This window comes from Periophthalmus magnuspinnatus, chromosome 21 (assembly GCF_009829125.3).
Source record: "Periophthalmus magnuspinnatus isolate fPerMag1 chromosome 21, fPerMag1.2.pri, whole genome shotgun sequence".
Classification (NCBI taxonomy): Eukaryota; Metazoa; Chordata; class Actinopteri; order Gobiiformes; family Gobiidae; genus Periophthalmus; species Periophthalmus magnuspinnatus.
Window position 1 is genome coordinate 18,437,177 of NC_047146.1, and position 22,842 is coordinate 18,460,018.

Here is a 22,842-nt window from a genome sequence, read left to right on the forward strand (position 1 = left end):
TGAAAGTTGTGAAAAGTGCTTATAAACTCATCATGGTGAGTAATTAGGTAAGTGAGGAATAACTTTGGACAGGTGCAAACCATTTAAACTGAACTAGCTATTTGTTCATGATGAATTAAGTCTTTCTTCATGGTTTATTAAGGCTAATTGAGGTGTAGTTACTATAAAGAAAGTGTTTTTTTGGTTCTATGGATTTTAACAAGAGAATGCTTCAAGTACCACCGTTCCACATGTATTTGTCAGTAGCTATAGCCTTGCTCTTATTTCCTATTTTCTTATATGTAAGACTACAACACATAACGCTGACCAAGAACATCTCCGGACAACCCTGATGTACAGAACCCGCTGACACTGTAAAAATATATATTAGATCTGAAATGTTGTCAGCAGTAAAGGGCTTTAGCTGGTACTGTCAAGCTCAGAGAGGGTGGCTGCAAAAGTATTGTCAACAATATGGGACCAAGGAAATGCTTCTTTCTAAACTCACAAATCTGGCCTCATAGGATAACGTAAACGAATATGGATCGATAGCTACAGTACGTAAGTCATTTTCGGCTAAATCGAGTTTTCTGTTTCGCTTTACTTTCAAAATCCTGCTGCATCTGTAGGTGTCAATGGCTCTGTCCTTGGCCAGTCAGAAAGCCTTTTACAGCCAAAAAACAAAAAAGACCAAAACAAAATCACACAAACCAACTAAGTCATATTATTTACAAGCAAGTTTTTTGTTGTATTTTTGTGAAAACCTTGCAAAATGACTGAAACAAATGGAAATGTAAATTCTGAAACTAATATGATCAAACTTAAACGTAGAGAGCTTAATAAAAATAGTACCAGATACAAAAGTTAACATGTTTAGGCTAGTTTTAATTAATGTTATTTCTTATCAATAATATTTTAATGTAGTGTTAGTACTGATTTAGTTTTTGGCAAATTATTTTTAAACAAAAAAATCTGACGAAATTAAAGAATATTTTAAAAGACCAGATTATGATTCGATTCAATTACTTGTGACTTGTTGCAGTCTTTTCAGTATTTATTCTTGGTTAGATTCAATATTTTTGCCTAACTGAATTCTCTTCTAATGCATCCACTTGGCTTACCTCCATTTTCAGAAACATCCATTGCATACGTTAGCATAGCAACGAGTTAAAAGTTGAAGTTACGGTATAAATAAAAACAATAAATCACATAAAATGGTAAATCTTGCTTGAAGGTCCAGTGTTGATCTGATTTGTTTCACATTGTATCCAGCTTGTATTTGAAATCACATTATTCCAGCACGTGCTACATTCACAGGAGAACACCCCCCTCTTTAGCCAGCATTTGGTACGACCCACATTGCCATAGGCCTAAACAGCAGGTCCACTCACAGACAGGGACAGATGCACTATTCAAACTGCACTTTTCACCAGAATGCATGGTAACAGGACACACATAGGACACAGAGGACAGAAGCGGGCACAGGGCACTTAGAAACATGTCGTGGAATGTTGAGCTCATAAAATCGATTGAAGATTCAAATTTTGTATGAATTAAAGAGGCACTATATAGGATTTTAAGTGGATGAGGTGGGTCTGATACCTTCTATTCACCGTGGAGATGTTTTTGTTGGAGTTTTCCACAAAATAAAAGCAATCTCCATGGAGACAAATGAATGATCGTAGTTTATGGCAATGAAAACAGGTGTCAGACCTTCCACCAGAAAAGTTACATAGTGCATCTTTAAAGTTTACACTGCAAAAAAGAATATCAATATAGCAAAAAAATACCTTAAATTCAGAATAGTGATGACTTTTTTTGTACTCAATTTTTGGACTTGGTTGTAGTAGGCAATTCCTGGTTGAGTCTCATAAATTATAAGGAAAATACCTTACTCCATGGACACAGTTTAGCTCGTAATATGCAGAAATACTCATATAATTCAAGTGATTTTAACTTGTGTAGATATTCAGTTTTTGCAGTGCAGCTTTTCATTTGAATGGCACAGTTTGTTGCTAAAGCCAGTTTCACACATTACATAATTTAAAGCAGAATTCAGTAACTTTTTCCACGTGTATATGATGGTTAAAGGTGCTGTTACATTAGGTTAGGTGCGTAATTTTTTGCAGAAATTTTAACTCCTCAAATAGCGCAAAAATCCCATGCATTTCAGAATGTGTTTGTCTAAAATTCAACTTGATTTTATGTACTTTTGCATCCCTATTTGCAAATATGAGCGTTGCTAACTTACCATTGAATAAAAAAGTTACTGAGTTCTGTTTTAAATCGGCTATGGTGCATCTTAATTTGAATTAACCTGTAAATAGGCTTAGTGGAAACACAATCTTACTTCTGTTTTAGCTAACTCGTACTGCCCATACATGATGTCTTTTTTAACAATGAACAAACACAGTATTTACACGATTTTTTTGCCATAATCTCATTGTTTTAACCTCCGAAATAAACGTACGCATTAAACAATCTTTTACTAAAGGGTTTCCTTGACGACACAAATCCTTCATCTCCACTCTTTTTCAGACCAGTCTTCAGCAGAGAATTCAATAGGACTTTTTTTCCTACTTCATTGTAAATAATGTCAAAATCTTGCAATATCAAAAACCAAAGTTTGTGTGTCATTTTGAATTAGTTTAGTAGGTCCATCCTCTCATGTTCTTTCAAGATCATTTTGAAGTAAATTTTGAGTCCATCCGACCTCCATAGCCTCCAATTGTTTTTCATGCTAGTCACTGCACCATCCCATAAAGTTCCAATAGGTCGACAGGCAGAATGTAAGGTTGGCACGGTAAGGTTAGGTTTGGTGTCTTGTAGTAACGGGAGTGTAAGGACCCTCTCATATGCGTGCTGGGGGGCCGCTCGGGGCCGTAAGTGGGACCTGGGAGCCGCAGTCGTAGTCCAGCTGAGCCATGCGGGAGCGGCTGATCCGGGTGTGGGAATAGGAGCGCCGGTCTGACTGCCTGTCCCGGAAACTGCGGATGTAGCTCTGTGGAGAGAGGATTACAGTTAGTGGAGGGAATTGGTAATATAATATAAAACAGGAATATTGTGTTAAGGTGGAGTTGTGAGACATCCTATATAGAAAAAATGAAAATGTCTGTACGGTTGGTTTGGAGATGTGCACATATATCATCTATTATGAGATTTATTTATTTTTTAAGCTGCAAAAAGACTTTATAATTTTACTTCCTGGTTGGACACAGGCAGAGGTTGGTATTACATTTCAGAGAAGTATACAGCATACTTTTATTCCTACTTTAGTACTACTCTTACTGTGAATAAGTCTACAACTGGCAAAAGCTTTATGTTGAGAATATGAGCATTTGTGTTTCTTGCACTTGTCCTTCAGATATGATTTTTTTTTTTCTCTTGTTTGTGTAAATCCTTTGGAAATACCAGATTTTATGTTTTAAACTATAAATTAGATGTTACATCCCTACAGTTACTCTTTAAAGTATAGATCTATTCTGCAAAATGGACTTTGTAAAGCTTTAAACAATGTTATATTTCTTTCCCTTCACCATTTAGTTACACAAAGTTGTATTTGGAGTGATTCATGCATGTTTGAGCAATCTTTAATTGCTCATTTTCAAGACACCATATTTCGTATCAACTCCTGTTTTTACCACCACCAGCATATGGCCAGTCCTCTCTACTTACTTTGTTCTCCAATTTAATTTTCTTATTTTTTATTTTCTCTGTATAGTCACAGTGGTACAAAGAAATATCCGCTGCTTGCTAGTGTGATCTACAGCTATCCATCGGAGGTGCCGACTCGTTTACGGCGACATCTACTCCCACTGGGCACCACAGTTTTCTAACACAGAAGTCAGACTTTCTTTTATTAAGTTGTTTTAAAAGAATATTGTGATTTAAAATACAAAAGATAACATGGGTGTCATTATATAGCAGACACAAGTACAACAGGTCTTCTTTAAGTTACTCTTACTTGAGGAGTTTTCCCAAATAACTGAGTAAATTTTTTGAGAAAATCTACCCAACTCTGGACACAGTCAGCAGATAAGACTTTTATTTTATTAATTTTATTGTTACCTAGCAACCATAATTTTAAATTTTAAGAACTAAAACTTCTAAAGTCTAGTAGTAATCATGGTCTAATCATGACTTATGATAAGAAAAGTGAAAATAAATGACATGACCTTTATTGTATATATAACTATATAACTTTTCAGATGGAGAATGTGCAGGTGGCAGAGAAAAACAGAAGTTACATTGTGCATTTTTAACCTGCAGAAGTAATTGTAATTATAATTACCATTATATTCTACCTATACCTGTAGCCCTTATCAGATTTATTAATTAAGGTTACATGGTTGATTGATGTAATACCACCCCATAAAATGCACTAACCGGAGAGAGCACGTCGCCGTCAAAGCGCCTCTTGGGATGGGGCTTACGGTGGTACCCGGGCTCTGTCTGAGGGAGCGGGGCTTTGTGCGGCTGTGGGGCATGGCTCTGTTGTGAGTGGGAGGAGCCTGGGTGGTGGTACTGCTGCTGTTGGCTTGCGGGCTTGTGTTTGAGCTCCCCCTGGTGGGCGTGGCTGCGTTTTTTCTTCTTTTTCTTCTTCTCGTTTTCCTGCCTCAGTCGCTCCTCTCTCTGCCGGAGCTTCATGAGCTGGACCCTCCTCTGCTGTCGGCTCAGAACCACTGCACAGAAAAAGAGACCATAAACAATGAATGTACTTGCAAACAAAGAGTGTACATGTCTTATAAACCTGGGGTACCAGTAGTAATTATTTGCCTAACTTGTCCTGGTCTCTCACCAACTCTTTAATACATTGTCAATAACCACATGCATCCATTTTTATGCATGTGCAAGGCTTTAAAACAGACTTTGAAATGAAACAAGCATAGCCAATCAGGGCACTGCTTCCATGCTTACTTCCTGGGTGATGAGAAATAGACCTCCAAACCTGGCCCCTCCTTTCCCTCACTCTTCCCTTGAATCCTCCAGAACCCACCCCTCCTCTCTTTCACCTGCCCCTTTAGTCCTCCAGACCCCGCCTTTCCTCCCCCCTCACTCTCCCCTTTAGTCCTCCAGACCCCGCTCATTCTGCCTCCTTCCTTTAGTTCCCCAAACCCCCCTCTCACTCTGCCCTTTAGTCCTCCAGATTCCGTTCATCCTCCCCTCTCAATTCTCCCCTTTAGGCCTCCAAACCTGGCCCCTCCTTTCCCTCACTCTTCCCTTGAATCCTCCAGAACCCCCCCCCCACTCTTCCATTTAGTCCTTCAGACCCTGCCTTTCTTTCCCCCTCACTCTACCCTTTAGTCCTTCAGACTCCGTTCATCCTCCCCTCTCACCTCTCCCCTTTAGACCTCCAGACCTGGCTCCACCTCCTTGTCTAGACTGAAGATAGAGAAGTTTAAAGTCATACTACGCTCCATTCTAATAAGGGAACGGCATCTCCATGGAGACAAACACATGGCAGGCCCTTCGATGGAAAAGTCACATGGTACACTTTTAACTTAAAATTAACATAAAGGTTTTGGATGTTATGTGTTCTGAGTTCACAGTTTTCTAAGGTGTGAGGAACAACTTGAACACCTAGTACTCAGAAGTCCATGTGTTGGAAAATGGTCACGTGGAAGTAAAATCTCTATAAATAACTGCTATATCCGGATGACGTGTCTGCTTTGGTCAGATGCACACTGATATTTTCTTTTCTGCATGTTCTGTACTTGTGGACATATTGTGAGTGGGCGAATATATTCACAGCCTCCTACTGACTAAACACCAGGATAAAAAAAAATCTGTGATGTGACAAAGGGGAAGCGTGATGGAATTTCATTGGAAAATTTGCTTCCAAAAGGACCTGGACACTGGCGGTGAGGAGGAGGAGATGGAGAGGGTGAGGAGGTTAATGGTTTTGCTGCTTTGGTGGAGATGAATCAGACAATGGTAACTATAGCAGGTTGATGGAGAGAAGAGTGTGTGTGTGTATAACTGGCTTTAGAGGTGATGTTATGTGATTGGCTGATAGCAGAGGTTGATAAAATAGCAATGAAGTTTTCTCAAGTAAGATACTATTACTTCATGTTATTACTGAAGTACATTTAACCAAGAAATGACTCAAGAGTAAAAGTACTTTATTATGATATACAAAATCTGGCATTTGGATAAACTGGACATCCAAAGCTTGTCCACTTTGCTTTAGTCCTGGTTCAGTCCTGGTTCAGTCCTGGTTCAGTCCTGGTTCAGTCCTGGTTCAGTCCTGATGTAGTCCTGGTTTAGTCCTGGTTTAGTCCTGGTTCAGTCCTGGTTTAGTCCTGGTTTAGTCCTGATGTAGTCCTGGTTTAGTCCTGATGTAGTCCTGGTTCAGTCCTGGTTTAGTCCTGGTTAAGTCCTGATGTAGTCCTGGTTCAGTCCTGGTTAGTCCTGGTTTAGTCCTGGTTTAGTCCTGGTTTAGTCCTGATTCAGTCCTGGTTTAGTCCTGGTTCAGTCCTGGTGTAGTCCTGGTTTAGCCCTGGTTCAGTCCTGGTGTAGTCCTGGTTTAGTCCTGGTTCAGTCCTGGTGTAGTCCTGGTTCAGTCCTGGTTCAGTCCTGAACACATGGGAGTAGATCTTTTCTTCTCTGTGTTTCTCCCCAAGAGTTCCCTTTTTCCCACAGTGTTTTTTTTTTTTGTTGTTGCAGTTTTTCCTAGAGAAGGAGTGTCTAAGAACAGGGGACGCTCTGGGACAGTTCTCCAACTGCTTCTTTCCTGCTTCTTTCCTTCTGCTAGTTGAATCAACTATTTTCTGAAGCGGCTGCTGTTGTGGTTTTGGGCAGTAGAAAAATACATTGAATGAAAAGCCATTCCTACCCCATTGTTCTAGCTTTAGTAATGGCAGGCAGGGAAGAGGCACCAGATGGTAGGGACAGCTCTAATGAAAGCCCCCTCCCCTGGACCCTCCTCCCCTGGGACTGCTTCTGCTGGCTGGACCCTACCACCACTGCAGGGCCCCTAAGCACTTAGAGGGTAATTACCATTGAATAGACTTGGATTTCAAAGTGGGGGCATAGAATTTAAAGTGATACCTTACATAACACTTTTATAAAATAAAGATCTGTACCAACATTTGGAAATACAAGTTTTGATTTAAAAGTGGACTAAAACGACTGACAAGCGATGGTGAATAGATTTGTGATTTCTGTTCTAATAATAGGATTCTATTCAAAGTTCAGATAAATGTGTCAAGAAGAATTGACAAAAAGCCTGAAATGTCTTTAGATCTTTAGAAAGATCTAAACTAGCAGTCTTTATGTAGACTAAGACACAACTTCAAAAATTGTACCCGTTGTCATTTGCTAATTGCGTCCACTAAAATTGTGCTTTCGATATGATTGTGATTAATCTTGCAACTCTACAAAAAGTATAGCTTATGAATTTTGTTTCACTCCAGCACATGTCCAGACAACTGACTGTAACATAGAGACAAATATTAAAATAGTAAAATAATGTGACGTAAAAACTGAATGTAACAGCTTTGAAACAACTGTAAATTTTCTTCACTGCTCTTACCAGGCTTACAAACCCCATAACATTTAGCACTGGATCTACTTCAAATAATTCTAAAGGTAATTTAAGGGGATTTATAAGTGCTGTGGTAATCTCCAAGCAGCAGAAAAGGCCAGTCTGGTGTTATCAAGATTTAGTGCTAAGCTGTCAGTCTGTTTTCCATTCTTCTATAATTGTGTGTGATTATGGTAAGAGCTTCAAGAAGAATACTTTTACTCTGTATTGATAATCCATGTTTAATGACTTATAAATAATGAATATGTAGAATTAGCTTTTTCATTTTCTGTTTGAACACTTGGATTAGTTGCCAGATACACACCTTCAGCATCACGGCTATAGTCAGTGTTCTGCTAACAGATAGATGGTTAAGGTTTTAGTACTCTCCAACCACCAGTCACTTAAATACATGCAGGCACACTACTTTGGGTACTGTCCCTTTAACTATCGCTGTAGTTACAAAGAGACGTCAGCATCTGAATTCTAATGCCTCTATATTGTTCATTGTGATTCCACTGGGGCTGTTTTTAATGATGTGTCCCTTGAACACTCTCTTTATTCGGGTGAAAAGGCTTATAACGCAGAGAGCTGTATTGTCCTGGCGATGGCTTTTGTTTGGGGTAAAATGAAAGTACAGCAGAATACTGGTTGGCCCCGGTCCAGAACATTCATCTACAGAACAATACAAATCTATACAGCCAGTGTGTGTGTGTGTGTGTGTGTGTGTGTGTGTGTGTACAGGTAGATAAAAACTGATTACTCTGGTGAAAAAAAAAAAAGAATTCTTATAAAACATCTTATCTTAGCTCCTAAAGGCAATGTAACTAATGTCCCAACTAAGCATCAAAAACATGGACCCTACCTAGGGCAACATTATAGCCTAATATAGCCTAGCATATTAAACAGCGGCTAAACGAGCACTTGTACTCAAGTAAAAGTTCTGTTACATGGCTAAATGTGTAATCAGTTATGAGTACATGTGCTGCTGTCAAATTGGTACTTAAGTAGAAATATAAAGTACACGTAAAAAATACTACTGAAAATATAATTTTCAACGCAATTTTAGTAGCATTTTAGGCCAGTCTTATGCCTCATTCAGACTGCACCCGGTCCAACTGTGACTGCAGCATCCGTCACTTTAGCCACTGGACACACTCTGTGCTGTTGTGGTCACCGTCTTTGAAGCTGCACACACCAAACCATGTGTTCACACTATAACTATGTATTCATTAAGAAAAAAGTCTGCAGTCGGCTCCGGTTTAGGGCAAAAATGTTCCTAACAGAAAGACTCCAGAGCACCATGGCACATGCTGGCACCACCGGACTGCACCACTTGCTCAGCCCGGGGTTATGTCCAAAGCTTGATCAATGAAACAGTTTTAAACTGAACTGAGTTGTTGAAATCGCAATCTGTATCTTCTCTAAACTCTGTGTTTATTGTTGTTGGTTAGATTACAATGGCATAAGCTTTTCTTTTCCTCTGACAATCAGGATGTGCTTGTTAGCATGCTAGTTTTTGTTAGCTTTACTGTGATGGCAAAACTCCACTCTAAGTTGTGAAAAGGGCTTATGAACTCATCAGGGTGAATAATTAGGAATATATTAGGTAAGTGAGGATTCATTTAGGCCCACTGCAAACAGTTTCACTAGTTCTGTTTGTCATGCTTTGAAGACAAGAGAGAGAGAAGCTCACCCTCTGTGTGGGAGAAGCCCTCGCCCGTCACTTTCCACTGGATAAGGACCCCGAGGAGAGCCAGCACAGGCCACACCCCCAGTATCACCCAGGTGAACCAGCACTGTGGCTTCTTGGGAGATACCTGCAGGACAAACACAAACAATTTCATGAGCAACTACAGTCCTGGTTTAAGGTTTAGAGCAAAGACAAAAGTATAATAAAGCAAGTAAAGTCTATGTAAAAACAACTGACAATTTAATAATGTCATAATCTCAGATGGAGGGCAGGAGCTTATATAATTCTATGGGAGATTCACAGTTTTTTGAAAAAAATTCCAAACTTATTATTTGTTTGGAATAGGATCCACAAACTTATCACATTAATCTTAGTGGTTTAGTGTTTAGTTTCACTTTAGCCATTTGGTACCCCCTGTTGTCTGGAGAGGTTACATGCATGTGCAGAACCTGCTTATGGAAACTACAAACTACTTGTTCTAGATACTACACTATTTAAACTAGTATTTGTGTCATAGTATAAGTTTTTATAACCAGTGTAAACATGGTAAGAACACACATTATCACAAAATCCCTCAGCCTAAATCCCTGCACGTGAGTATTGTGTTGTCGTACCCGGAGGCGCTCATAGATGTAGTAAACCAGGGCAAAGAGCTCGATGAAGTAGTCCACTGTGACGGTGATAATGGCCGACCCGAACGTGGCCGTGGACAGGGTGACGAAACAGCGCTGCCACTGGAGGGTTAGCACGGCAAACAGAGTACCTGAGCCCAGCAGCACACCGATGGGTACCCACACTGTCCGGGGGTGGTAGAACTCTTCCATCACCTGAGCGAAAGGATACAAAACAGTGAAAACTACAGAATAGACTCCCAGTCCCACACTAAACAAGAGGGGGCCCAAAATAGACCCTTGTGGTGCCCCACCTGACAACAATAAAAAACAGAACATAAAGAGTAGCTAAATACAGGAGTGCCAATACTGAACAGACATGGTAGAATTCCTCCATCAATTCAGTATCCAAATGCAGGACCGACTCCCAGAAAGTTATTTATATAAACACTAAACAAGAGGGGGCCCACCTGTGACACCCCACCTGAGCTATAAAGATGACAATAGCTTTTACACCAAAAAATAGACAGAAATAAAAGCATTTTGGTTGTGTTTATTGCACTGACAAACATGCGTCCTTACTTGGAGCCATCTTGCTACTCCACAAACCTGACTCTTATTTGAAAGAGGACCTCTTTCTGCATGTTTCCATGGAAATGTTGCTGCTTGGCTATAATATTCTTGCATAAAATATATCTATCTCCATGGAGAATGTTCCAAAGTATGTTTTTTATTTCCATAGAATCATGCAGGTGATGTACCACCTCCAGAAAGTTACATACCTAAGTCTTGCTGTCGTCAATGTTAAATATGATTCAAATCATTCCAAAGTATAGATATAGATCTTATGTATGAACCAATCCCTTCATTAAATGTTTGAATAACTTATATAAACACCCAAACATTTTAAAGACTTTCGTCTGAAACCCAGTTTTGTTATAGGTGTATAGTTGATTTGAGAAGTTAATTATTAAACAATATCACCCACCCCACTCAACACCAAAATGTATGTCAACTTTGACCTCTAAACTAATTTGCACTGTGTAACTTTTACATCATGGGCTCCATCTACTATCTATCCTTGTCTCCGTGGAGACTGTTTGCCTGGAATGTTTCGATAAGTTTTTTATCACTAAAAACACCTTGAAAAACAGGTACCATGGCTGTTAGTGGGCTTGCCTTTATGGACCTTTATGGCATATTCCACTAAATATCCCCTTGGCTAGACTTTGATGTAAACGACCAATCACTCACCACCAGCGAGGCCACCCCGAGCAGCAGCCCCAGCAGCAGCCCCACCATGAAGAGCCCCACAGAGCGCACCAGCATGGTGACGAGGCCACAGAGCGTGCCTATGCCCAGGCCAATGCCCACCGACGCCTCCACGCTCAGCTGGGTGTCCATCACGCGTTCCTTATAACACAGCATGAAGATGACCACTGAGCCAAACATGAGACCGGTCAGGAACAGGACTGCTTTGAAGCACCGGTAACCTGCAGAGAAGAGAGGGGAGGTTATTTGAGATCAGCTGGACGGCCAGTGGTAACTTCTGTTTTCTTGCACATTAGTTGTTTTCATACACTATAGTGGCAGAAGCAAGAATTTCTATATAAATTATAATAATTCCTATCCCTTTGTACCATGTCCCAGGTTAGCAACAAAGAGGCTAATTGCCACTGAGTGACCACTTGCCACTTGACTAAGGATTGAAAGTATGGACTAATGTGAAATGTAATCTAGTAGAGACAGGTGACGTAGGCTTGTGGGTTGAACCTTGTACAGGCTCGTAATTCTCCTCATTTCAAACCACAACTGTTCACCGCAGTCTCAGCTCTATATCACAGAGACTAGAAATACCACTCTTGCACAACATAATAGAAACTTCACTTGGCCTCCTGATCAAAGCCTGATCTCATCTGATCTCTGAAGCTGAGCAGGGGCCTGGTCAGTACTTGGATGGAAAACCACTGGAAATACCAGGTGCCACAGTGGAGCACCACTGGCAAAAACTCCTGTAAGGAGGGTTTGAATGTTGGATATAAAACCATTTCAAGTGTGCTTTTGATGAGAGAACTATGCTAGAAAGTTCCAAAAAGTTGATTTTGCATAAAATCCCATTTTTAAAGATTTATTGCATAAAAATGGTCAGTGACTGCAGATCATATTGCCTAATGGGGGCAGTATCTCAACTGGTAAAAATGTTGCTGTACAATATCCCATCCCTACTCCAACACTGCATACTTAATAGAAAATATTCAGCTCATAAATACAGGGGCCCCAGATAATTGCCCCTCATGTCAGCTCCCCTCCCTAAGGCAAGACACTTCACCCACCTCACCTATGAACAGTAATGGTACAAGGCAGAATGTGTCAAATGCCTTGTCTACCAGTCTTTCTTAGGGCCCAGAGGGGTTTCCACACTGAATGTTGGATCATTGAAAAGTTTTAACATTTCAAACAATCCATCTCATCTATGGCTCCCACTGATTCATCTGCTCTGTGAAATTACTGGTGTAAACCTGAAAGTGCGGAGTTTCCAAATAAAATCTAGCTATTGTGTTGTGTCATTTTGAGGACTTTTCACGATTGAATCTCATATAATATTATCGTTTGAATTATTAAGTGCTATGGCAACAATCCTAATTTTTCCTCGCTCTGAAACCATAAGAAGATTTCCGATGTGCACACTAGTGTTGTCACGATACTAAAATTTCAAACTCGATTTCGATAAGGAATAGAGGAATAGACACAGAGAGAACCGAGCCTTTTGCTGTGTCTGCTGGAGCGGGCATGTGGGACTACATAAGCATAAATAAACCCATATAATGAGACTATAATAAAAACATGACAGGTGTGTTCATAATGAGAATAAACCTGCTCAGTGTGAACCCTCTCAGGAGCAGCCTTCACTTTGTTATCTGTGTGTAATCAGCCATATCAGATGTGAGTCCAACAACAGGAAACCCGCACCTCCAGCGATGCCCGCTCCTCCCGATAGTCGAACCTCATTTACCACACAAACGTCACGCTCATTAAAACCCTTTTTTCTCTTCCTTATCTATCAATCTCTCTCCTCTCTCTTCTTTCTCACTTCCACATTCTTTTCATTTACCCTCTGTCTGCTCTCTCCACCCTATCATCTCCCCTCTCTCTTCTCCCTTTCCCCTCTCTACATCCTCTCCGCTCCGTCCTCCCTCTCATCTCTCTCCTGCCTTTTGTCTTCTACTACACTCTCTCGTCCCTTTATTCTCTTTTGTCTCTTTCTCTTCTCCCTCTCCTCTCCCTTCCCTTTGCTCTCTCTTCCCTCTCTTCAACGTCTCCTCTCTCCTGCTTTTTCTCCCTGTCTCTTCCCTCTCACTCTCCTGCCTATTCTCTCTTCGTCCCTCTTTCCTCCCTCTCCTCACTCCCTTTTTCATCACCTCTCTCCTCCCTATCCTCTCTCTTCTTCCTCTCATCCCCTCCACCCTCTCATCTCTCCTATCTCTCCGGCCTTTCCCCTTACACTCCACTCTCTCTTCCCTCTCACTCTCCTGCCTATTCTCTCTTCTTCCCTTTTCCCTCTTTCCTCCTTCTCCTCACTCCTTTTTTCATCACCTCTCTCCTCCCTATCCTCTCTCTTCTTTTCTCTCTTCTTCCTCTCATCCCCTCCACCCTCTCATCTCTCCTACCTCTCGTGCCTTTCCCCTTCCACTCCATTCTCTCTTACCTCTCCTCTCTCTTCTTCCCTCTCTCCTCCCTTTCCTCTCGCTCCCCCTGTCCTCTTTCTCTCATCTCTTCTCTCTCTCCTGTCTTTACACTCATTCTCTTGCTCTTTCTTTCTCTCCCTCTCTCTCCTACTTCTCCTCTCTCTCCTGCCTTTACACTCACCTTCTCTTTCTTTCTCTCCTTCTCTCTCCTCCTTCTCCTCTCTCTCCTCCCTCTAATCTCCTGACTTTACACTCATCTTCTCTCTCTTTCTTTCTCTCCCTCTCTTTCCTGCTTCTCCTCTCTTTCATCTCTTCTCTCTCCTGCCTTTACACTCATTCTCTCTCTTTCTCTCCCTCTCTCTCCTCCTTCTCTCTCCCCACCTGTCATTTCTCCTCTCCCCTGCCTTCGTACTCACCCTCTCTCTCTTTCTCTGCCTCTCTCCTCCTGCTTCCATCACTCCTCCATCTCATCTCTCCTCTGTCTCCTGCCTTTACACTCACCTTCTCTTTCTTTCTCTCATTCTCTCTCCTTCTCCTCTCTCTCCTCCCTCTCATCTCCTGCCTTTACACTCATCGTCTCTCTTGTTCTTTCTCTCCCTCTCTTTCCTGCTTCTCCTCTCTTTCATCTCCCCTCTCTCCTGCCTTTACACTCATCCTCTCTCTCTTTCTCTCCCTCTCTCTCCTCCTTCTCTCTCCCCACCTCTCATCTCTCCTCTCTCCCCTGCCTCCGCACTCACCCTCTCTCTCTTTCTCTCCCTCTCTCTCCTCCTGCTTCTATCACTCCTCCATCTCATCTCTCCTCTCTCTCCTGCCTTTACACTCACCTTCTCTTTCTTTCTCTCATTCTCTCTCCTCCTCCTCTCTCACCTCCCTCTCATCTCCTGCCTTTACACTCATCGTCTCTCTCGTTCTTTCTCTCCCTCTCTTTCCTGCTTCTCCTCTCTCTCATCTCTCCTCTCTCCTGCCTTTACACTCACCCTGTCTCTCTTTCTCTCCCTCTCCCTGCTCCTTCTCTCTCCCACCTCTCCTCTCTCCCCTGCCTTCGCACTCAGCCTCTCTCTCTCTTTGTCTCCCTCTCTCCTCCTGCTTCTATCACTCCTCCATCTCATCTCTCCTGCCTTCACACTCATCCTCTCTTTCTTTCTTTCTTTCTTCCTCTCCCTCTCCCTCTGTTTGTGTACGTCTGCAGTATGGTGAGACAGCTGGACACATGGCGATGTCAGTAAAAACAATAGCCCTCTCTCAGTTTTCTTCACGGCTTTGTAGTCCCTGCTCCCTGCGGCTTTAACTCTCCTCATTTAAAACCACAACTGTTCACCGCAGTCCCAGCTCTACACCACAGAGTCGAAGAAATACCACTCTTGTACTACATAATAGAAACTTCACTTGGCCTCCCGGTTGCAGCCTGATCTCATCTGATCTCTGAGGCTGAGCAGGGCCAGGCCTGGTTAGTACTTAGATGGAAAACCACTGGAAATATCAGGTGCCACAGTGGAGCACCAATGGAAAAAAAAACTGTTGTTGTGTCCTTGGGCAAGACACTTCATCCACTAGAATGAATGTGGTGTGTGCGAGAGTCCAAAAAAGTGCTATAAAAACCAAATGCATCATGTTATCGTCAACTTATTTCGCTGTGGCTTGAAAACTATACAAAAATATTCTTAACTAATTGATCACTGTCAGCCAATCACAGCCTGCTGCCTTTCCCTCTCAACCAATCACCACTCAGTAAATTATATAAACACACTGCAAACATTCTGGTGCGCTAAATAGAAATGCTTGCCCTCTCAGAACATGTAAAAATGAAGGTTGTAATACATAAGGTTTTGAACAAAAGTCACTTCCTGTATTCTGGCGTTTTTAAGATGTAATATTATTAGCAACTCAATACGCTTAAGCTGCAGATAGAGGACAGGCTGCAGGTGCTGGGTAGTGATGTGATGTTCAGGAATGTGTCGGCTCTTTTGAACGGTTCCTTGATGTGAATTTTATGCATTTTTACACTGATTAACTCCGAATCATCCCAAGAATCAGCACAGAGGCAGAGCAAGTGACACGAGTGAGAAAACACATTTGGGATTGTAATAACTGTTAGGTTTTTATTAACATTCTTGTAACGTTTGATTGTTGGATTCTGCATCTTTTCAAAGGGTAGACACACTCACACTCTCAGTTTGAATCATTTTAAACACATCTGAGCCTCGGTCATTTCTCTCAGTGATTACTTTGTAGATAAAATGAGTTCTCACTTTGGCTTCTGTCACATAAATAAATATGAAAAGAGTCAGCCTTCTGAACAGCTCTTTGAAGTGAAGGGATACAAAAGATTCAGATCCCATGAAAGAGCCAAAAGTCCCATTACTAGTGCTGGGGTTTAGGATGTGACAGTTTAGAGTCTTTTTTTCAGTAATGGGTTTTGGTTGAATTAGTCTAGGAAATAAAAGTTGCTAATTTAACTTTCTGATAGGATTGTTATTGTCTTAAGACCCAAAACACCCTCATACTTATAGACACAGTTAGGTCACACTTAAATTTAAAACTAAATCTTACATTCTGTTCCATTAATCATGATTTTGAAGAATATAAATCAACTCTAATACAACATCATTCTGTTCCCAAAAGGGCAGACGTGGCACTCACCAAAGAAGCAGTAGATGATCCCGAAGAGGCAGCACATGGAGCAGACGACGGAGGGCACGATCTCATACCGTCGCTCCAGCTCCTGCTCGCACTTCAGCCCCAACCCGGAGAAGCCCAGGTCGGACATCCCGAGGCCCGAAAGCCCCAGGAGGTGAGCCGTAGAGGGCATGGTCAAACGGAGGCCGGAGGGGAGGAGAGGAGGAGAAGGAGGAGGAGGAGAGGGCGCAGGGACGGATCAGAGCGCTGCTGTAGGGGAAGCCATGGAGCCGCCTGCAGAGAGGAAGTATTTGTGTCAATAGATTGTAAGTGATGCAGCAGTAAAAGTGATGCAGTAAAAGTACTATGATTTAATGTTGAAAATCACATTCTATTGTCTAGAGCACATGTGTCAAACTCAAGGCCCCTGGGGCAAATGTGGCCCGCTATGTCATTTTATGTGGCCCGTGATAAAGTGAATTAAAAGGAATGACTGTCTTAAAATATCAGTTTATCAGGAGATACACAGTTACACAGCCATTTTTTCATATCTATGCAAATCCATATGCAATATTTGTAACTTGAATAAGTAATAAATATAGACAAGATTAATTAACAAGATTAAAAAGTAGTTGCATTTATTTTATATTTAGTTACATTTATGTTACAGTTACATCTGGCCCTTTGAGATCAAAAACAAAACTAAGCCTAAACCTCGAACTTAACCAAGACTAGACCAAGACTAAACCAGGAACGAGACCAGACCAAATTTACATTAGGACTCAAACTGGGCTTAAACCACAAGTGTGAAATTTTGATCCCTGTCTTTTTATTTATACAAATGGTAAGGGCATATATTTGGATAACATTTAACTTGATTTGAGTAGATTTGATTTGATTTTTTTTTTCTTGATTCAAGCAACATGTGATTTTGTTTTTTTTAATTATTATTTTAACTGCAAATATGTGTTTTTCTTATCTTTAGTGTAACCAGATGTATTTTCCTATATTGACTTGAATCAATAAATGTTAACTTTGCAAAAAACAAACTAAAAAAAAGAAAAAAACTTCATCACAGTAAGATTTGTATTTGTGATGAATTACTTCCAACCACTGCAAATACAATAATAATATGTACACTGCATTTACAGACCATTATATTTACAGAAACATTGTACGTAAGCTTGATTAATATGAAAGTGTCTAAAGTATAACACAAAGTATAAGACAAAGTACAGGAAGCACAGAGGAGCATAATGCTACAGTGAGCAGAGTGTGAATGAATTATGGAAAATTGCTAAGTGATTATTGACTGGTCTGTGAGAAGGATGTGAGCTGACCAAACAGAAAGCAGCTCTCACCAGCTCCCCAAAACACATTCATAAATACATCCATTACGAATACATACATATCATTATGCAGGTAAAAGCTACAGAGGAGGAACTTATCTTTACTACAACTACTACTTCTATCTATTAATGTCTAACACTGATAATGCACTGGGCACATGTGGACGCCTCTCAAAGTGCCACACTGAAGTCCATTCATACACTCCACACTCTGTGGTCACTACTGTAGGCACAGCTGCCCTGGGTCAGACTCAAAGAAGTGAGACTGCCAATCTGCACCACTGGCCCCTCTGACCAACACCAACACTCATGTATACTCTACATTCATACTTGGCAATGTAGGAGGAGTGTCTTGTCAAACGACACAACAACAGAACTTGGTCTGAATATACAAATATACTATGATGGTGAGGTATAAGAAACAAAAACAAAACTGTGACATCAATTTAAATGTTTGTGTGAGCGCAGAAAACAAACCAGACAGACTTCTGTGTCAGAGGTAGTGTAGTGGAAACGCCACAGGCCGTTGAATTCTGTGGTTGCTGTTTCAAACTCAGACTCTGGCACTTTCAAAATGGACAATATGCTCAGTCTGTACGCAGCGATGCATCTATTTTGAAAATATCTGAATACATTACAGAACCATGTAGTAATTACATTATGTACTGTCACTTTTGAAACTTCTGAATACAGCAAAATGACAATACCTCATAAACAGTTCATTGGTCACAGACACAGTATTATTCTGTATGAGGCACATGTATAATGAGCATCATGGAAACATCCGCCTCAGAGATGTAAAGAAGGACTTATTTCAACACAACAACAAATGCATTTTATAGGCTGGACAATCTATTACATTTTCACCATTACAATCATTGCTCCAGTTTGTTACAAAATAAAAATATAACAACAAAAAAAACAAAAGAATAAATTAAATTATGCTGAAAATGACAATTTTGACAATTCTGCATTTGTCTCTCACCAATACATTAATTATATAAAATGAGTTCCAGTATCAGCAGCGGCCATTATCAGCCCATAATGAAACTCGATGCAGATATTCAAAACAGATTGTTTTTGTGCTGCCCCATTCTCTGTGTGCTCTTTTTGAAGAATCATAATGAGTCAGAATGGAAATAGAAGAGCTACAGCTGTATGTTTGTGGAAATATGTAACAAGTTATTTTATTTATCAGTAAAATGCATTTTGTTGTCATTGCATGGATGACATCTAAAACCTTCTGGTTCTGATAAGGGAACAACATGGTAGAAAGACTAGAAAAAAGATTTTGCATTATACCCCCTCTTTAAAATATATCATGGCTCTCTGTATTTTTTATACTGAAGCATATCAGTCTGTTCTTCACACCCTCTGTCACGTCTCACATGACCACATTGGTCACCGATCATTTTGAACAAAATCAAATTTCTTAGACAGAGTTTAATGCTTCATTCATTAATTTCTACAGAAATCCACCATGTTTTTCAGCTTCCTGTGACATTTATTTTCTTTCTTTTCCTCATAAGCCGCCATGTTTTTTTTGATACTTTCAGTCACGCCCACCTGAACTCGGGGAGATTCACCGGTGACTAGACTCACATCTTCATAAAGTATTGAAGAAGTGTGTGTTCTTGATCCCAGGCAAGTCTTGCAGTGAAAGTGATATTAAATGTTGATGTTTTTCTCGTAAGATCCATTACCTTGTTCTGTCTGGGTCTCGGGTGACTGCACTTGTCATGTTGGTTCATGGTTGACATGTTTTACACACCGGCTTTGACTCCTCTGCTCTGTGCCTCCAGCACGGCCATGTACGAGTGACAGTATCAGTGTTTTATCCATACAAATATATGATAGTGTTTGGTTGATCATCTAGTGTTATTTAATGTGCTATGATGTGACTATATTCTGCCTTTTTGAGCTTTTAACCATGCTGTAATGTAGTTTCCTTGTCAATAATACACCTAGAATTATGTTTTAGTCAATATTTTTGCCACTTTAAAGGTGCTGTGCCTGACATAAACACAACTGATCCTTTAGTATTCTGGACGGATACTAGGCTGTTAGTTTTAATATTAGTATTAGTATCCATTAGTGTCTGATTTTCGATACATTTGACAACATGTAAAAAAGTGATGTTTTCCATGAGGAGTTTGAACAAAGATAAGCAGAGCTGGGTCCATTACACATGTTTCACACTGAGAGCAGAGCCAGGCCCCAGTGTGGAGGATCTGGAGAGTCAGCACAGAGCATCAGACACATTAGCGCAGATTACATGAACTCAGCCCTCTATTACTATTTAACGACAAAACAGACGCCAGCAGACCGGAGCAGTACAAGCAGGAGGTCATACTGAGTAACACTGAATATGTTTATCTTTACAAACGATTATCGCTTCAACAACAGTAGCACAAAATATAGTCAGAGCTCCACTGTTTAATTTACTGTTGTCAAAAATGAAGTCGATATTAAACCCAGACGTGAACAGGTCTCACCCATAGACTGTATAAAGAAGTGTATAAAGAAGTGGACTAAGTGAGTGTGAAGTCACACATAGTGGTCGTTCCAAAGCGTGTTAATGCAAACGTTTATCAAATGGATTTTTAAAAATTCTGTGTTGAAAATAACAATATTTGATCAAATTAGGTTTAGAGGAGATGGATTGGATTAGTTCATCATTGTATCTAGTAAAAATTGTCACTTTTGTCCTAAATTTGAATTTTTATCATAAATATCTTGGCTGACAATCTTTTTACATGAAAAACACATTAATTTTGCCTGTGAGGGAAAAGGTTTGGGCACTCTTGGTATAAATTGTGTTTTTTCTATAGCAGCGTTGAACATAGCATCACATTTGAAGCTCTTCTTTTAATATCATTACTGAATTTAAGATTTTAGTATTGTAGTAGTAGTATTTTAGAATTTCTCAATGATTAAAAATGTGAATGATAATACTGAATAGAGAATATTAGTGATTATTAAGGTTGTTGCACTGTGACAGGTCCTGTGTGGGAGGGATGAGAGGTCGCTAACATGCTAACATGCTAACACGCTAACATGTGCAAATGTCAACCCTCATTCACTTCAACACAGGTGAATCAATACAATGCCCTGTGACCCGCTCATGACCTCTGTTGATCCCAGGCACTCCTGGAGCACACATCACATATATATATGTGTGTGATGAGCCTGTTTCCACTTGCAGGGTTTGCTCGGAGCCTTGGAGCGGGTCATTTTGGTGCATTTCTCTGCTAGGTGAGACACCCAAACATAACCAATGTTTTCTTAACAAACAAAATCTAAATTGTACCTGAAAATTATACTTTTAATGATAAGATCTCAGCAAATTACAAAAAGGTGTTTAGTAATTTCAAGTTTGTGGCACTGTAAGACTAAATACACAACTACTTCTAGTTTAGCGTCAGCTTTTTCTGCTTTTTTTGTACTTGACGTGTGTTGTGCATCATTAACAGGAAACAGTTGTTGCTGCTAACATGCAAGCTTTGTTTTGTGAAGCATATCGGCTCAATATATAAGTGACATCACTGAAAATGCAGTGTTTTCAACACGATCGAGATTTGATGAGAGAGTATTATTTTATGTTTATATCTGTTTGCTTTGCTTTTCCAATCATCTAATTTCTTAAGAAACCATACCTTAGCCCATACCGGGCACACACATATAATATGTAATTTTATTCACTATTTCTTCTTAGTCTAAAAGTCCAACCCAGGTGCGAGTTCAGACCAAAATGACTGAGGGCACACCTGAGTTTTAAAAGGGTGCAAAGACAGTGCTCTTATATTAAATATCATTATTTTACTGTATACATGTGTGTATGTGCAGGGCGCATGCTGCTGTCTCTCAGAGCAGCACTCCCCTTTCCCTGGGCTCAGACTTCACCCGGTGCAGCTCCAGTCTGGTGCCTGCAAGTATTTGGATAATTCAAAGTGACGAGAGGAGGTCAAACCACACGGCGTGCAGTCTGGTGGTGCCGGCGGAGGTGCCATGGTGCTCTGGATTAATTTTGTCTGTTTTTGCCAGACACTTGATGTATATGCTAGCAATATGTCTATTTTAATAAAGCTCCTGGGGTAGGACCCCCAGACCCCCTAGGATACATTTCTGTAGTTGTGTTGTAATTGCTGGACACATGTCAGTGACTTTTCACAGTAAAACATAAGATTGTGAAGCGTCCCTGTTCTGTCACCCCAGAGAAAAAATGAGTACTTCCACTAACAGTAAAGATATAGGCCTAATTGGGATCGGGACCCTCTAAGATTTCACTCTAAGCTTGGTGAAAAATTGACAGCCCTGGAGCAAGTGCCCTCCAGGGTCCACTTCAGACTCCTCAGAAGGGGCAATATGGTTCATTTTAGACAGCGGAGACACTTGAGGGCTGTACCGATCTGCACCAAAGCGAACCAATGGAAACCAGGCTATAGGGAACTATAACAGGCCAAATTACAGGTCAGATATGTGGAGAGGAGACCCCACTCACAGCGAGAATGCATGTTTCTAAAGTTTTTTTGTTGTTGTTTTTTTTTTTTTTTAGCAATTTAGCAAATTAAAACAAATGTTCCTGAATAAATTTAAGATGGATGCCAGAAAATAATGGCATAATGCACCTTTAATTTGTAATGTAATGTAATATAAAATACCAGTCCAAAAGTATCCAAATGTAATCATCAGATAGATTCATGATAATAAACAGATCACATCAGATTGTTTTAAGTTTTATTTTATTCATTTATATTTTTCACATTTGAGCACTGCAGTGTTTAACCACATTAAATTCACAGCTCAAACTAAAGGGTCAGAGTAAGGTGGAGGCAAACATGAACACAGTATTATGCAACGATGTCACGTCTTGTCTGTTGCTATAACGACCACCGAGACCCTTTAAAAAGATGTTGGGGGGAGGGGCTGTCTCCATGGGAATGTACCAGCTTTGAGCCAATCACAACGCAGCTCTTTCCGGCTCCTGGCACCGAACCCGGGCTGCCCTTTGACCCCTTTCAGCCTGTGTCGCTTCACAATGTTACGATATACGAGCACTCAAGCTAACTAGTGCTAACGCCAGAGGACATCACGTGGAGCGAAGTGGGATCAAGGAAGAATCTAAATAGGGGACAAATGCTTTAATGTGGCGTTTACATGGTTTCAGACATCTTGGTGTTGATATTTTAGATTTAGTACCAAAAACATTCTCTTTGACTATTAATGAAAACGCTTGTATTAAGTGACATGGGGCTGCTGACACTGGGGGCTGCCACCACTTTTGCCAGCACAGCAGCACTTTAGTTTATTAACTGAAAGTTAGCAGACTTTTTTCTTTTACTAAAGCCCAAGTGAGTAACTTTTAGCAAAAAAGAAGGGCCTC

General features: G+C 40.5%; 1 protein-coding gene across 1 annotated transcript in view; it reads right to left on the reverse strand.

Moving 5' to 3' along the window:
- Positions 1 to 2,617: 2,617 nt before the first annotated feature.
- The window catches only part of tmem198a (transmembrane protein 198a), a 40,912-nt gene continuing 20,687 nt past the window's right edge, over positions 2,618 to 22,842 (reverse strand). Inside the window, exons 2-7 of the mRNA XM_033987523.2 lie at positions 16,135 to 16,404; positions 11,063 to 11,301; positions 9,812 to 10,024; positions 9,201 to 9,324; positions 4,366 to 4,661; positions 2,618 to 2,980 (exon numbers count right to left, since the gene is read on the reverse strand). Of these exons, the coding sequence (XP_033843414.2) occupies positions 2,831 to 2,980; positions 4,366 to 4,661; positions 9,201 to 9,324; positions 9,812 to 10,024; positions 11,063 to 11,301; positions 16,135 to 16,303 (1,191 nt within the window). The 5' untranslated portion in view covers positions 16,304 to 16,404 and the 3' untranslated portion in view covers positions 2,618 to 2,830. The remainder of the gene's footprint in view (positions 2,981 to 4,365; positions 4,662 to 9,200; positions 9,325 to 9,811; positions 10,025 to 11,062; positions 11,302 to 16,134; positions 16,405 to 22,842) is intronic.